Below are 15,507 nucleotides of genomic sequence, written 5' to 3'. Positions count from 1 at the left end.
TTACCATGGCAACGGTTATTGTAAAAATGCCTTCAAGTGACTAAAAACCATTTAAAAGAGAAGCACTGCCTACCAGATTACCACTTGTTTCCAAGCGATGTAAAGGAGCATTCAGAGACATGCACAGAAATATCAAATGCATCATTTAAGGGAGTTATGGCGAAGTACACCTTCTCCTAAATAGGGTATGGATACAGGATGCTGCTTATTTCTGCCCTGACTGTACAATACAGTTATGCTAATAACATTTAAAAAAATAGTGTAATGATGTACTCACTCCTCACTTCACCACAAATGGCACTTACTAAGTTAACATCTCAGGCGAGAAATAATTTGGTTGGAGGACAAAAAACACACAGTAAAATACAGCAGGAACATAGTTCTCATTCAAAAATAGCTAGGAGACCGCAAGCTCGTCACTCAGGCTTCTGCACTGCCCCAGTGTTACATGGTGAATAAAACACTGGGGGCATGTCCATGTCATAGTGGGTGTGGCCACCTGTTGATGCCAGGGAAATACATCATAACCTCCTGCAAATCAGGACAAACACTTCGCAGAAATGGGGAGGGGCGGCCGTGAGGCATGCCCTAAATGTGCGCAGATACTGCGCTGTAGGAAGTCCCGTCCCTCTAAATAGCTTTATATAGGATGTCAACTGTTAAAAACTAGATGGGACATATATTTAGCTTTATATTTCAGATACAAAAATGGGACTGGCTTTGATATAAAGTATAATAGCAAAAGTGTATATAATGGAGGGTTTAACAACTCTCTCACAATGAAAGTACTTCGTGAAAAATGAAAAGAAAGCCGGTTGCTATCAGCGGGTATGAAAAGTCGACATTCAAAATTTGGACAGAATGTCGGCAGGTCCTGAATGCCAATAGTCATAATGCCAGCGCGGACTTTAGGTAGACAACCAATGTCGACATTAAAAAAAATGTTGACATGTTTATAATGTTTACAGTTTTTGTGTGTCTGTATAATATCACACCTCAATATGTATAACGCCCCTATATAGGGTAGATAGCACACAGGGGTGTTATACATATTGAGGTGTGATATTTTATATCAATACAACTACGAATTTTATCTGGCTGTTGATTGAAAAAGATTTTATGTATAATAAATATTTTTTATATTAATGGTGGCCTTTGGGCCTTCTTTGGGTGTATTCTTGGTGCAAGGGTTTATTTTTAGATATTTATCTCCTTAAGAAGATAAAGATTTTTCTTCATATTAAGAAAATCCAATCGTATGGGAGAAAAGCCACACTAACATTTTTAGTATCCATAAATTGGACTAGTCGGCCGTAGGATCCATCTCTTCCAAGAATTTATAATACTGCAAATTGGATTACGAGCTTATTATATACTGGACTTTTTAAATATATTTAATTGAAGTGAACAGTTCATTATTTGTTTTCTTTGGGGCGCATCTACTATACTACTCTATAAAATATTGTGTTCTAGCCCCTACTAACAGGGGGGTTGTTTTAAGAAGATTTGTAGCCATTTATTATATACTAAGCAAAGATGAGCGCAGGTTAAGGGCATTTCTTTGTGTGAGATATGTATGTGTAAACACACATTATATATATATATATATATATATATATATATATATATATACATACAGTCAGGTCCATAAATATTGGGACATTGACAGAATTTTCATATTTTGGCCTCTATTCACCACCACAATGGCTTTGAAATAAAACAAACAAGATGTGCTTTACCTGCAGACTTTCAGATTTAATTTGAGGGTAATTACATCCAAATCAGGTGAACGGTGTAGGAATTACAACTGTTTCTATATGTGCCTCCCACTTTTTAAGGGGCCAAAAGTAATGGGACAAACTAAACAATCCTAAATCTAACTTTCACTTTTTAATACTTTGTTGCAAATCCTTTGCAGGCAATTACAGCCTGAAGTCTGGAACGCATAGACATCACCAGACGCTGGGTTTCATCCCTGGTGATGCTCTGCCAGGCCTCTACTGCAAATGTCTTCAGTTCCTGCTTGTTCTTGGGGCATTTTCCCTTCAGTTTTGTCTTCATCAAGTGAAATGCATGCTCAAATCGGATTCAGGTCAGGGGATTGACTTGGCCATTGCGTAACATTCCACTTTTTAGCCTTAAAAAACTCTTTGGTTGCTTTTGCAGTATGCTTCGGATCATTGTCCATCTGCACTGTGAAGCGCCGTCCAATGAGTTCTGAAGCATTTCACTGAATATAAGCATATAATATTGCCCGAAACACTCCAGAATTCATTCTGCTGTTTTTGTCAGCAGTCACATCATCAATAAATACAAGGGAACCAGTTCCATTGGCAGCCATACATGCCCACACCATGACACTACCACCACCATGCTTCACTGATGAGGTGGTATGTTTTGGATCATGAGCAGTTCCTTTCCTTCTCTTCTCTTCCCATCACTCTGGTACAAGTTGATCTTTGTCTCATCTGTCCATAGGATGTTGTTCCAGAACTGTAATGGCTTTTTTAGATGATGTTTGGCAAACTCTAATCTGGTCTATCTGTTTTTGTGGATCACCAATGGTTTTCATCTTGTGGTGAACCCTCTATATTCACTCTTGTGAAGTCTTCTCTTGATTGTTGACTTTGACACATATACATCTACCTCCGGGAGAGTGTTCTTGATTTGGCCAACTGTTGTGAAGGGGTTTTTCTTCACCAGGGAAATAATTCTTCTGTCATCCACCACAGTTGTTTTCCGTGGTCTTCCGGGTCTTTTGGTGTTGCTGAGCTCTCCGATGCGTTCTTTCTTTTTAAGAATGTTCCAAACAGTTGATTTGGCCACACCTAATGTTTTTGCTATCTCTTTGATGGGTTTGTTTTGATTTTTCAGCCTAATGATGGCGTGCTTCACTAATAGTGACAGCTCTTTGGATCTCATATTGAGAGTCGACAGCAACTGATTCCAAATGCAAATGTCACACCTAGAATCAACTCCAGACCTTTTACCTGCTTAATTGATAATGAAATAACGAGGGAATAGCTCAACACCTGTCCATGAAATAGCTTTTGAGTTGATAGTCCCATTACTTTTGGCCCCTTAAAAAGTGGGAGGCACATATAGAAACCATTGTAATTCCTACACCGTTCACCAGATTTGGATGTAATTACCCTCAAATTAAATCTGAAAGTCTGCAGTTAAAGCACATCTTGTTTGTTTCATTTCAAAGCCATTGTGGTGGTGAATAGAGGCCAAAATCTGAAAATTCTGTCAATGTCCCAATATTTATGGACCTGACTGTATGTATGTATATATATATATATATATATATATATATATATATATATATATATATATATATAAACATACACACATATATACATAAGAGAAAGGGAGAGCGCACATATCAGTAAACTGGTAACACTTTAATCAAAAAAGAAGCATAGTTCACATACATTTAAAACTGAATGTAACAGCATGTCACTCAGCCTCCTCAATCCGCCTTTGTCTCCACGACATCTAGCGTCTATCACAGGGCTGGTCAGTACATCCACACCGTGCTGCCACACGGATATCAGGCAGGGAAATTCTCGCTGGGACCAGCGTTTGACGTCACCACGTCCTCCGTAAAGCAAGCCACTTCCAACGCGTTTCATCACTATCGGGACTTCATCAAGGGATGACACCCCTTGATGAAGTCCCAATAGTGACGAAACGCGTTGGGCGTGGCTTGCTTTACAGAGGACGTGGTGACGTCAAACGCTGGTCCCAGCGAGAATTTCCCTGCCTGATATCCGTGTGGCAGCACGGTGTGGATGTACTGACCAGCCCCGTGATAGACGCTAGATGTCGTGGAGACAAAGGCGGATTGAGGAGGCTGAGTGACATGCTGTTACATTCAGTTTTAAATGTATGTGACCTATGCTTCTTTTTTGATTAAAGTGTTACCAGTTTACTGATATGTGCGCTCTCCCTTTCTCTTTTGCATAAAACCCCATTTGTGCCTGTGGTTACGGACTTTCGGGATGGAGCTGCACTGAATACAAAAAAGACAATTTCTTTTGGGACTGATATCATCGGATACACTGGACTTTGTGCGCATGAAACTATATTCCTTCTACACATATATACATATATATATATATATATATATATATACACACACCACATGGAAAGCGGCACTCGGGAAGAACGGCTGGACACAGGCAGAAAGTAAGTTCTCAATGTTTCGAGAGATTTAATCTCTCGTCTTCAGGACACAAATAACAAATACACACTGACCTTATAAACCTTTTCACCTGTGGAGCGGCGGTTTCATGGAACGGCTGATGGCGCAGTCAGCCGTTCCGTGAGACCAGCGCCCTGTAGCAGAGACTGAGATACTCTATAGCACTTGATGCTATATTGTCCTAAACTTACTAAAATGATCAGTAATTAATTTTTGAATACAATAATTAGCACATGATGTCTGCATGCTTTATACGTGCCTGTGTTGACTGTACAATTTCAGTAATTGCACAGCTGGTGCTTTTGGCTTGGAAAAGCCCACGGGCGATACGGCAATGAATAAAACTTACCTCGGCTACTGGTGAAGATATTGAGATCACTGCAGTCCGTCTCTGATCTACGTGGCGGGGCGTCTCTCAAGGCCTGGTGCTCCTCCAACTCAGGGCAGGTGCGGACGGTAAGGCACAGTAAGGACTTGGCCAGGACATGTTTCAACATGGCAGAATTCAGATCCCGGGCTGTGGCGGAGTTAATCTCCATTATCTCATCTCCTATTTTCAGACCTGAAATGGGCAGAGATTGACACAGTCAGACTAGCAGCATTAGCCTGAGCTGTTAGTCACAACATGCATATGACAGTCAGTAAGAAGGAGCTGCATGCTGTTATAAGCAGGCGGCTGGCCACTGAGCTGCAACAAGACTATACAGAGGTTGCATGACATAAAGGCGGACACTGGGGCACAGGTATATAATAACGTGGGGTTATCAGTGTGGCAATCAGGGCTGGAGTGAGGTCCTTGAACTTTCTGTATACGTCCCTCATATCACTACATTCCCCTCTCTAAAGTAGATGTATACGTCCCTCCTGTCACTACACTCCATTATCTAGAAGTATATGTATACATCCCTCATATCACTACATTCCCCTCTCTAAAGTAGATGTATACGTCCCTCATATCTCTACATTCCCCTCTCTAAAGTAGATGTATACGTCCCTCATATGAATACACTCCCTTATCTAGAAGTAGATGTATGTGTCCCTCATGTCACTACACTCCCCTATCTAGAAGCAGATGTATACGTCCCTCATGTCACTACACTCCATTATCTAGAAGTAGATGTATACGTCCCTTCTGTCACTACATTCCCAGAAGTAGATGTATACGTCCCTCCTGTCACTGCACTCTCTTACCTAGAAGTAGATGTATACGTCCCTCCTGTCACTGCACTCTCTTACCTAGAAGTAGATGTATACGTCCCTCCTGTCACTGCACTCTTACCTAGAAGTAGATGTATACATCCCTCCTGTCACTGCACTCTCTTACCTAGAAGTAGATGTATACGTCCCTCCTGTCACTGCATTCCCCTATCTAGAAGCAGATGTATACGTCCCTCATGTCACTGCACTCACCTATCTAGAAGTAGACGCATACATCCCTCCTGTCACTACACTCCGTTATCTAGAAGTAGATGTATACATCTCTTCTGTCACTACATTCCCAGAAGTAGATGTATACGTCCCTCATGTCACTGCACTCTCTTACCTAGAAGTAGACGTATACATCCCTCCTGTCACTACACTCCGTTATCTAGAAGTAGATGTATACGTCCCTCATGTCACTGCATTCCCCTCTCTAGAAGTAGATGTATATGTCCCTAATGTCACTACATTCCCCTCTCTAGAAGTAGATGTATACATCCCTCCGGTCACTATACTCCGTTATCTAGAAGTAGATGTATACGTCCCTCATGTCACTACACTCCGTTATATAGAAGTAGATGTATACGTCCTTCATGTCACTGCATTCCCCTATCTAGAAGTAGATGTATACGTCCCTCATGTCACTACACTCCGTTATATAGAAGTAGGTGTATACGTCCCTCATGTCACTGCATTCCCCTATCTAGAAGTAGATGTATATGTGCCTAATGTCACTACACTCCCATCTCTAGAAGTAGATGTATATGCCCCTCATGTCACTACACTCCATTATCTAGAAGTAGATGTATACGTCTCTTCTGTCACTACATTCCCAGAAGTAGATGTATACGTCCCTCATGTCACTACACTCCGTTATATAGAAGTAGATGTATACGTCCCTCATGTCACTGCATTCCCCTATCTAGAAGTAGGTGTATACGTCCCTCATGTCACTGCATTCCCCTATCTAGAAGTAGATGTATATGTGCCTAATGTCACTACACTCCCATCTCTAGAAGTAGATGTATATGCCCCTCATGTCACTACACTCCATTATCTAGAAGTAGATGTATACGTCCCTCCTGTCACTACACTCCATTATCTAGAAGTAGATGTATACTTCCCTCATGTCACTGCACTCCCCTATCTAGAAGTAGATGTATACGTCCCTCCTGTCACTGCACTCTCTTACCTAAAAGTAGATGTATACATCCCTCATGTCACTGCACTCTCTTACCTAGAAGTAGATGTATACGTCCCTCCTGTCACTGCATTCCCCTATCTAGAAGCAGATGTATACGTCCCTCATGTCACTACACTCCGTTATCTAGAAGTAGATGTATACGTCTCTTCTGTCACTACATTCCCAGAAGTAGATGTATACGTCCCTCATGTCACTACACTCCGTTATCTAGAAGTAGATGTATACGTCCATCATGTCACTACATTCCCCTCTCTAGAAGTAGATGTATATGTCCCTCATGTCACTACATTCCCCTCTCTAGAAGTAGATGTATATGTCCCTCATGTCACTACATTCCCCTCTCTAGAAGTAGATGTATACATCCCTCCTGTCACTATACTCCGTTATCTAGAAGTAGATGTATACGTCCCTCATGTCACTACACTCCGTTATATAGAAGTAGATATATATACGTCCCTCATGTCACTGCATTCCCCTATCTAGAAGTAGATGTATACGTCCCTCATGTCACTACACTCCGTTATATAGAAGTAGATGTATACGTCCCTCATGTCACTGCATTCCCCTATCTAGAAGTAGGTGTATACGTCCCTCATGTCACTGCATTCCCCTATCTAGAAGTAGATGTATATGTGCCTAATGTCACTACACTCCCATCTCTAGAAGTAGATGTATATGCCCCTCATGTCACTACACTCCATTATCTAGAAGTAGATGTATACGTCCCTCATGTCACTGCACTCTCTTACCTAGAAGTAGATGTATACGTCCCTAATGTCTCTACACTCCCATCTCTAGAAGTAGATGTATACGTCCCTCATGTCACTACACTCCATTATCTAGAAGTAGATGTATACGTCCCTCATGTCACTGCACTCTCTTACCTAGAAGTAGATGTATACGTCCCTAATGTCTCTACACTCCCATCTCTAGAAGTAGATGTATACGTCCCTCATGTCACTAAACTCCATTATCTAGAAGTAGATGTATACGTCCCTCATGTCACTTCACTCCCCTATCTAGAAGTAGATGTATACGTCCCTCATGTCACTGCACTCTCTTACCTAGAAGTAGATGTATACATCCCTCCTGTCACTACACTCCGTTATCTAGAAGTAGATGTATACGTCCCTCCTGTCACTACACTCCGTTATCTAGAAGTATATGTATACGTCCCTCATGTCACTGCATTCCCCTTTCTAGAAGTAGATGTATACGTCCCTCATGTCACTGCATTCCCCTTTCTAGAAGTAGATGTATACGTCCCTCATGTCACTGCATTCCCCTATCTAGAAGTAGATGTATATGTCCCTCATGTCACTACATTCCCCTCTCTAGAAGTAGATGTATACGTCCCTCCTGTCATTATACTCCGTTATCTAGAAGTATATGTATACGTCCCTCATGTCACTGCACTCCCCTAACTAGAAGTAGATGTATACGTCCCTCCTGTCATTATACTCCATTATCTAGAAGTATATGTATACGTCCCTCATGTCACTGCACTCCCCTATCTAGAAGTAGATGTATACGTCCCTCATGTCACTACACTCCGTTATATAGAAGTAGATGTATACGTCCCTCATGTCACTGCATTCCCCCATCTAGAAGATGTATACGTCACTCATGTCACTGCATTCCCCTATCTAGAAGTAGATGTATACGTCCCTCCTGTCACTACACTCCCCTATCTAGAAGTAGATGTATACGTCCCTCATGACGCTACATTCCCCTATCTAGAAGATGTATACGTCCCTCATGTCACTGCATTCCCCTATCTAGAAGATGTATACGTCTCTCATGTCACTGCATTCCCCTATCTAGAAGATGTATACGTCACTCATGTCACTGCATTCCCCTATCTAGAAGTAGATGTATACGTCCCTCCTGTCACTACACTCCATTATCTAGAAGCATATGTATACATCCCTCATATCACTACACTCCGTTATATAGAAGTAGATGTATACGTCCCTCCTGTCACTGCATTCCCCTTTCTAGAAGTAGATGTATATGTCCCTAATGTCACTACATTCCCCTCTCTAGAAGTAGATGTATACATCCCTCCTGTCACTACACTCCATTATCTAGAAGTAGATGTATACGTCCCTCATGTCACTACACTCCGTTATATAGAAGTAGATGTATACATCCCTCATGTCACTACACTCCGTTATATAGAAGTAGATGTATACGTCCCTCCTGTCACTACACTCCCATATCTAGAAGTAGATGTATACGTCCCTCATGTCACTGCATTCCCCTATCTAGAAGTAGAAAACTACGTCCCTCCTGTCACTGCACTCCGTTATCTAGAAGTAGATGAATACGTCCCTCCTGTCACTGCACTCCGTTATCTAGAAGTAGATGAATACGTCCCTCCTGTCACTACACTCCGTTATCTAGAAGTAGATGTATACGTCCCTCCTGCCACTACACTCCGTTATATAGAAGTAGATATACCTATTCCCACATGGCGCTAGATAGCCGCATATATCACACCAAAGACTTTGCAACTTAGCTGTGTGAAAACACTAATTCTAAGTTCCTAGTAAACTATTTGCAAACTAAGATGCAAAATTTTGAAAAAAGTGCCAGTGACCTGCACCATTTTGCTTAAATGGCAACATTATAACATGTATCATCTATATTACGCTGCTCAGCAGCGCAAAGTCTGTGATGCCATATAACTAAAATTTGATGATAGATGACTAAGGTGTCTATTTACTAAGCTGTGTTAGGAGATAAAGTAAACGGTGATAATGTACCAGCCAATCAGCTCCTAACTGCCATTTTTCAAACACAGCCTGTGACATGGCAGTTAGGAGCAGATTGTCTGGTACCTTATCTCCTAACACAGCTTAGTAAATAGACCCCTAAATATCTAATACTGCAGTGGCCAACCTGTGGCTCTATGAACTTGTAAATAAGCGTCCCAGCTGCAGGTGCTGAAAGGGGCAGATTGCTCGCCAACCGGTTGCTCTAATAGGACTTATTCTCAGCTTTGGAATAAAACAGAGAATAAGCTTACTTCCCTGTCACAAGAACTCATCCACACAATGCAGGGAGGTAATTCATTGCAACCAACACCACATTGTGCAGTATCCCCTACAGTCTCTGCACTGGAGTCTGTGGTCTTCAGCTGTACAGGTAAGTAGGGAATGTGTGATAATGCATATGGGGGAGGTCTGATGGCCATGTAAGGGGCAACTGCAAAGGTCTAATGAGCACACAGGGAGTACTGATGGCCATGTAAGGGGCAAGTGCAAAGGTCTAATGAGCACACAGGAGGTACTGATGGTCATGTAAGGGGCAAGTGCAAAGGTCTAATGAGCACACAGGGAATACTGATTGAAAGCATACAGGTATGCCAGGATGGCATGTGTGGTAAGTTTAATGGGCATGTAAGAAAAGATTAGCAGATCTGATTCTGCTGTATGGGGAAAACCTGCTGGATCTGTGGGAGGTCTGATAGGCATGGCTTTTTGTGGTTAGAGACATTTTTCTTCCCTGACACTACTTACCCCTCTTGACCGCCAAGCCCGACTCTTTCACTTTATTGACGTATAGATGATGTCTGCCTTCTTCTTCCACAGAACTGAGAGAGAACCCTAGGGCCGAGAACAAAACATTCAACGTCAATTTCCTAATATCCCCACAGACCACTAAATAAAAAGTACTAGCGATATAAAAATGAATCAGACGATGTAGCCCAATACGAGTGCCTGCTTCCATGCATACAGGCAAATATATTAGGTCCCTGCTACTGACTAGCTTCATCATTTCACGGGTTATAGCACATATCAGTATTCACTCCGTGCTGCATCTCTCTTACCTATACAACAAAGTTGCTTTCTAATAATTTTTCTATTATTATTATGAAAAGTGCTGCTCTAGCCTTGTGAATGGCACCGTCTTGTAAAATAATGGGGAAACGGGGAAGGGGGGGAGCAAGCAAGATATAAATTCCCTACAATCGCACAAAATGAACAATCTGTAACGTTCAGTGAATTCGGCTCTATATAATTCTTTATCCTTTCAAAAGATATCTGTGTGCGACTGAGTCTCTGAATCTGTATACGAAGTGTTGCGTGGCTTATCGAGACTAGATGTATGAGGACACATCTGTGTGTGTGTTCATAATAAAGAAAACCTAGCTTGTATACAGATGCGTCCTAATACACACTATTGCCGCAGTCGCACCAAACAGCCCATCTCTCCCTGCACCAGTTCCAGTGAGACTCGGCTTGCTTTGAGCGTCTTTTTTGCTCGAATGGATGACTTAGTCGCAAGACAATGCGACAAAACCGCTTCATGAGATTGCGCAGATTAATTGGATATGTGCCACTTGTACATCTGCGTGCGAATGAGTTTCAATCTGTATACGGACGCAGCTTTTTTCACAACAAGTTCCGTTGTGCAGATTCAGACTTCCATCGCACACAGATATACAGGTGTCGCATATCAAATTAATCAGTGCAGTCTCGTGAAGCGCATTTGTCTCATTGCTTTGTGAAGAAGACCTACATTCTAGAGAAAAAAAAGAAGCTACGCCGCTCGGCTGTGAGCTCACTAGTGCCAGGCATCTCGTGCTGACTGGCTAGACGTAGGGCCTGGGACAACATGGAGTCAACCCTCGGTCTACTGGTCGAGGCCTGTGTAGAAGGCTGAGGAGAGCTGGGGGATTCCAGAGGACGGGAGTTGGTCAGTCACATCTTCATTTGCCACTGAAGGGACATAAGTGGGTGGTATCGTAGCCTAAGGAATGTAGATGAAAATGCGATCGATGCTGAGTTGTGCATACGCTTAAATACGCCTGGTTTTTTTTAGACATATCTTTTGAACCAAGCATATCAGTGGTGTAAGTGATCACTACCGCTGATGACTAATATAAAACAAAGTGTATACACAAAGACGGCCGGCAGCAAAGATGCCTACAAATCTGAATACGTGCAAATATACATGCACACAGTGCCTGAGCTATTACAGCTGACCTGCATCAACCTTGCATCGGCCCCTATGACTTTATGGGCAGAAGACATGGAGGACAAGACACAGGCCCCAGTAAAGTACTGAAAGTAAGCCATCTGTTGTTAACGGTTTTATGGAAACTAAACTTTTGTTACAAAAACATGGTCCTCCACATGGCCGATTTTCACTACTCAAAGTGAAATTACGGGAGGAAGTGTAAGAGTTGCCATTTTTGGGACAGTGCCACGCCCAGGCCTGATTCTGAACTCCCAAATGTTGGGGCGTATGGGATCTGTGACTCTTTCAAGTTACCAATTGTAACAAGTGAGTCCGCCCCAACAAGTATGGTTGTTAGCACAGCATCCACTAGATGGCAGTGATGTACTTCATTTATTCCTAGCACCAAGAGTGATTCCAATGACGACCTACATTAACTGTACCAGTTTTCTAGTATTTTTATATCCCATTCCCTATTACAGTGTCCCTTCATTGTAATGCCAGATTAAGGCCCTTTACCTATAATGGCAACATAACACAAGCGTTTAGCATCATTTTTGTAAAAGGTATGGGGATGAATCCCATTGGTTCTAATCACTTCTAGCGTTTGTGATTACATTTACATTGTGGCGCCATTTATTTATTTTTTCACTGAATTTTGTTCTTAATTTTCTAGCGTCTGACACAAATTATCACATTGGTACAATCGGAATAATGTCACTGTGGCTAAATCTCTCTTATACATGTACGAACACAGATTCATTTTTCTTCACATTAAATAACACAGGTAGTAACATATCATACAGAATTTAACCTCCTATATTCTCATTGATTAAAATAATGCACCAATGTTTTCTACCACACTGCACAATTGGGTGTACAGGCTGCAGTAAAATTAATCCCTACGTGTTATGGAGCGTACACACGGTCAGATTTGTCAGACTTGTCAGATGAACGATTGAACGATTAAACGATTTGAACGATTTGAACGATTTTACCAAAGTTTTGAACGATTTGAACGATTGAACGATTGAACGATTTTTGACTGCATTAAAATGAATGGAATCGTCCAAGTCTGACTGCAAACACATCAGATATCAGAAATCGTTATCTGACCATCGGGAACGCGCATCGTTGATCGTCCATCGTTCAGGCATGTCAGATATGAACGATTTTCCTTCAGATATGAACGACTGAACGATTTTTAAATCGTTATCGTTCATATCTGAAGGAAAAATCTGATCGTGTGTATGCACCATTAGAGCTACGAGAATATGGCACCCGTAAGAGCCAAAGCCCTGATAACTCCCAGTGATCATTGCAGAAGGTAGGCAGACTGACCAGAAGGAAAGAGAAAATTAGTAATAATAATAGTATACAGCAGTGGTTCCCAAACTGTGCGCTGCGGCACCCTGGGGTGCCTCGGGACATTTGCAGGGGTGCTTCAGGTTGGTGGTCCAGCACCAAATCAAAATATTTATGGTCAATGTAATGTAAGTATGTGGACAAACAGAAGCGCAAACCTGTCCCCCACCACATAACTGAGCCTAAGGATGACAGGTCAGCACAATTTACTACTGCACTACATTTTTTTCTGAATTTCTCAACAACAAAAACTTTTGGCTTAGGGTGCCGTGAGAACAATGCTGGAAGTCTAGGGCGCCGTGTTTCATAAAAGTTTGGGAACCACTTGTATACAGTATATAAGTAGATAAAGGCAGTTATTGGTATATACAGTAAATACAGTGCAATATGTAATACATTCATAAATTAGTGAAATGGTCTTTTAAAAACTTACCAAAGTTTTCACAAAGAATGGTCTTTTCAAGCTGAATGTAGCGGATGACCCTTGGACAGATTTCAATTTCTTTATAGAGCTGAAAAATCGCATACAAAGGGAAGTTTAGTGGTTTAACTAACTTTCTCTCCCATTTTGAGCTGGGTAAAACACAGATTTGTCAGCATCCTCTAGTAATCAGTATTTCTATTTAAGTAGCTGTCAGGGAATGCTGGAATAACGTCTGCTGGATAGCTGCATCCTATTTAAAGTGGATTACTCTACTCAAATGGTTATTGTGTGTATTTTTGAATCCACATTTGAATCAAATTTCTGTAGAACCACAAAATATAAAGTTACCAACCAAACCTACCTAATATTATACATGTAACGGCTCTGCATTGTGATTGGCTGCTGAGGGGGTTTGCTCTAAAGGACAAATCAGCCAATTACGTGGAATAGACCTACATTAAAAAGTTGGCTGTCCATGGCGGCCCAGAGCCAGTGCTGTAACTAAAACAAGGGAGAACTACTGAGGTAAGCAGCAGACACATAATGTTGCTTAGGATAGGTAGTGAAGTTTGCCTTTACATATTTTTCCTGTCACTGTATCCATTACAGCAGAAGTATTCTCACTTCACTGTATCAAGTGCCTCATTCAAGATTAATCAACTTAAGTATTAGTGCATTTTTGTAAAGCAATAAGAAATGATTTTAAAAGCTAATTAGGCTGCTTTTAATTAAATCTCAGCATGTCTACAGGCCCAGAGAGAACGCTGATGCCATTTGGATTAACTATGAGGCTCATTTCCAACGGAGCTAGCAGTATCCCATCTAACAGAGCTTCAGGAATTACTAGGAAGCAGTGACATCATTTCCTGCCAGTGATACCGTATGGTGAGTCAATAGGCTGCATTACTCACAAATATTGGTTCAAGCTGCAACATGGCTGCCTGACCACAATGATAGCTGCTTTCATAAATACCTCTTATTTCTTTGAGAGAGTAAAGGGGCCCTATCCATTAGCAGATCTTTCTCTACGATGAAAGACAAAAGATTTATCCCTTGAAAACTCCTGGGGCTGTGGTGACAGATATCTGTCATGTAAATGACAGATTTTTGCGAACGACGAACGATATTGCATGACATCATTCAGGGAGAGGAATTTTTTTTATGTTTCTATTAATGTTCATTAAAAATATCGTTCGTCGTTCACCGCTTATAAACTGACAGATATTTCTAATATCTGTCAGCGATAATTGACCAACATGTTGTAGAGAGACGAAAGACACAATTTGTCGGTCGCAGCAGTGCGCATCAGTCATCGTTCAGGGCCTATCCATGACAGATAAATTGAATGACTGAACGATATATCGCTCAAAGTTATCTGCTAATGGATAGGCCCCTTAAGATTTGTATGAGAACTGCACTAAAGTCATTTTCTTAGATAACTGTTCAAAGGATTAATGTTCGTTCTTCCAAGCAACACAGTTTAAGATTACAATAACTTCTGCAGATCATCCAATAATACAGTGCATATGGCTTTATCCATTGTGATCCACTGTTTGCTGTAATGTGTCACACATCTCTAACAGGATTCAGCCGTGACATATACGTAAACCTGATGCGGGAGGGCAGGTGAGCAAACAAGCAACGAAAACCAAGCAAAGGAACAGGTGCAAAGAACAGCAGATACAAGTTTATTACCCACCATCAACGGCTCAAAAGAATGTTGTTGTAAAACGTAGGTTACAAAAAATACAAATTTGTTGAAGACTATGAATGAAAATGAGGAATGCTGCCCTTTTTTTTTTTTTTTAATTACTATTTATTCCACATTGCATCATGTGATGGCCTGAGCAGAGGTAACTGTCAATCACTTGCAGTTCTTTGCTATACGTACGGTGATTGACAGCTCCGACCACAGATGCTGCAGATGCATTAACTTAAAATTAAATAACTTTTCTAAATGAATTATTGATACATACAATTTGAGAGTAGGTATAGCAGCATTTCATTACAAAGCAACTTAGCACTAAAGTTTTATGTTAAACCTTTAGGTGCCTCATCTCTGGGAATCACCCAGTCCTGCAAGTATGATGTCTGGATCCAGCGTTAAGCGTTACTGATCTGTATCAGATGATAAGT

The 15,507-nt window shown here is 41.3% G+C and overlaps 1 protein-coding gene across 6 annotated transcripts in view; it reads right to left on the bottom strand.

Moving 5' to 3' along the window:
* TIAM1 (TIAM Rac1 associated GEF 1) overlaps positions 1-15,507 on the bottom strand; it is a 317,485-nt gene that overhangs the window by 56,531 nt on the left and 245,447 nt on the right. For all 6 annotated transcript variants that reach the window (XM_088481651.1, XM_088481650.1, XM_088481655.1 and 3 more), the window contains 3 exons: positions 13,381-13,459; positions 10,139-10,225; positions 4,560-4,772 (listed from right to left, as the gene is read on the bottom strand). In XM_088481651.1, coding sequence (XP_088337777.1) covers positions 4,560-4,772; positions 10,139-10,225; positions 13,381-13,459 — 379 coding nt within the window. The remainder of the gene's footprint in view (positions 1-4,559; positions 4,773-10,138; positions 10,226-13,380; positions 13,460-15,507) is intronic.

This window comes from Taudactylus pleione, unplaced genomic scaffold, assembly GCF_031769625.1.
Source record: "Taudactylus pleione unplaced genomic scaffold, aTauple2 ptg000276l, whole genome shotgun sequence".
Taxonomy (NCBI): Eukaryota; Metazoa; Chordata; class Amphibia; order Anura; family Myobatrachidae; genus Taudactylus; species Taudactylus pleione.
This window is presented reverse-complemented; position numbering and strand designations above follow the sequence as displayed.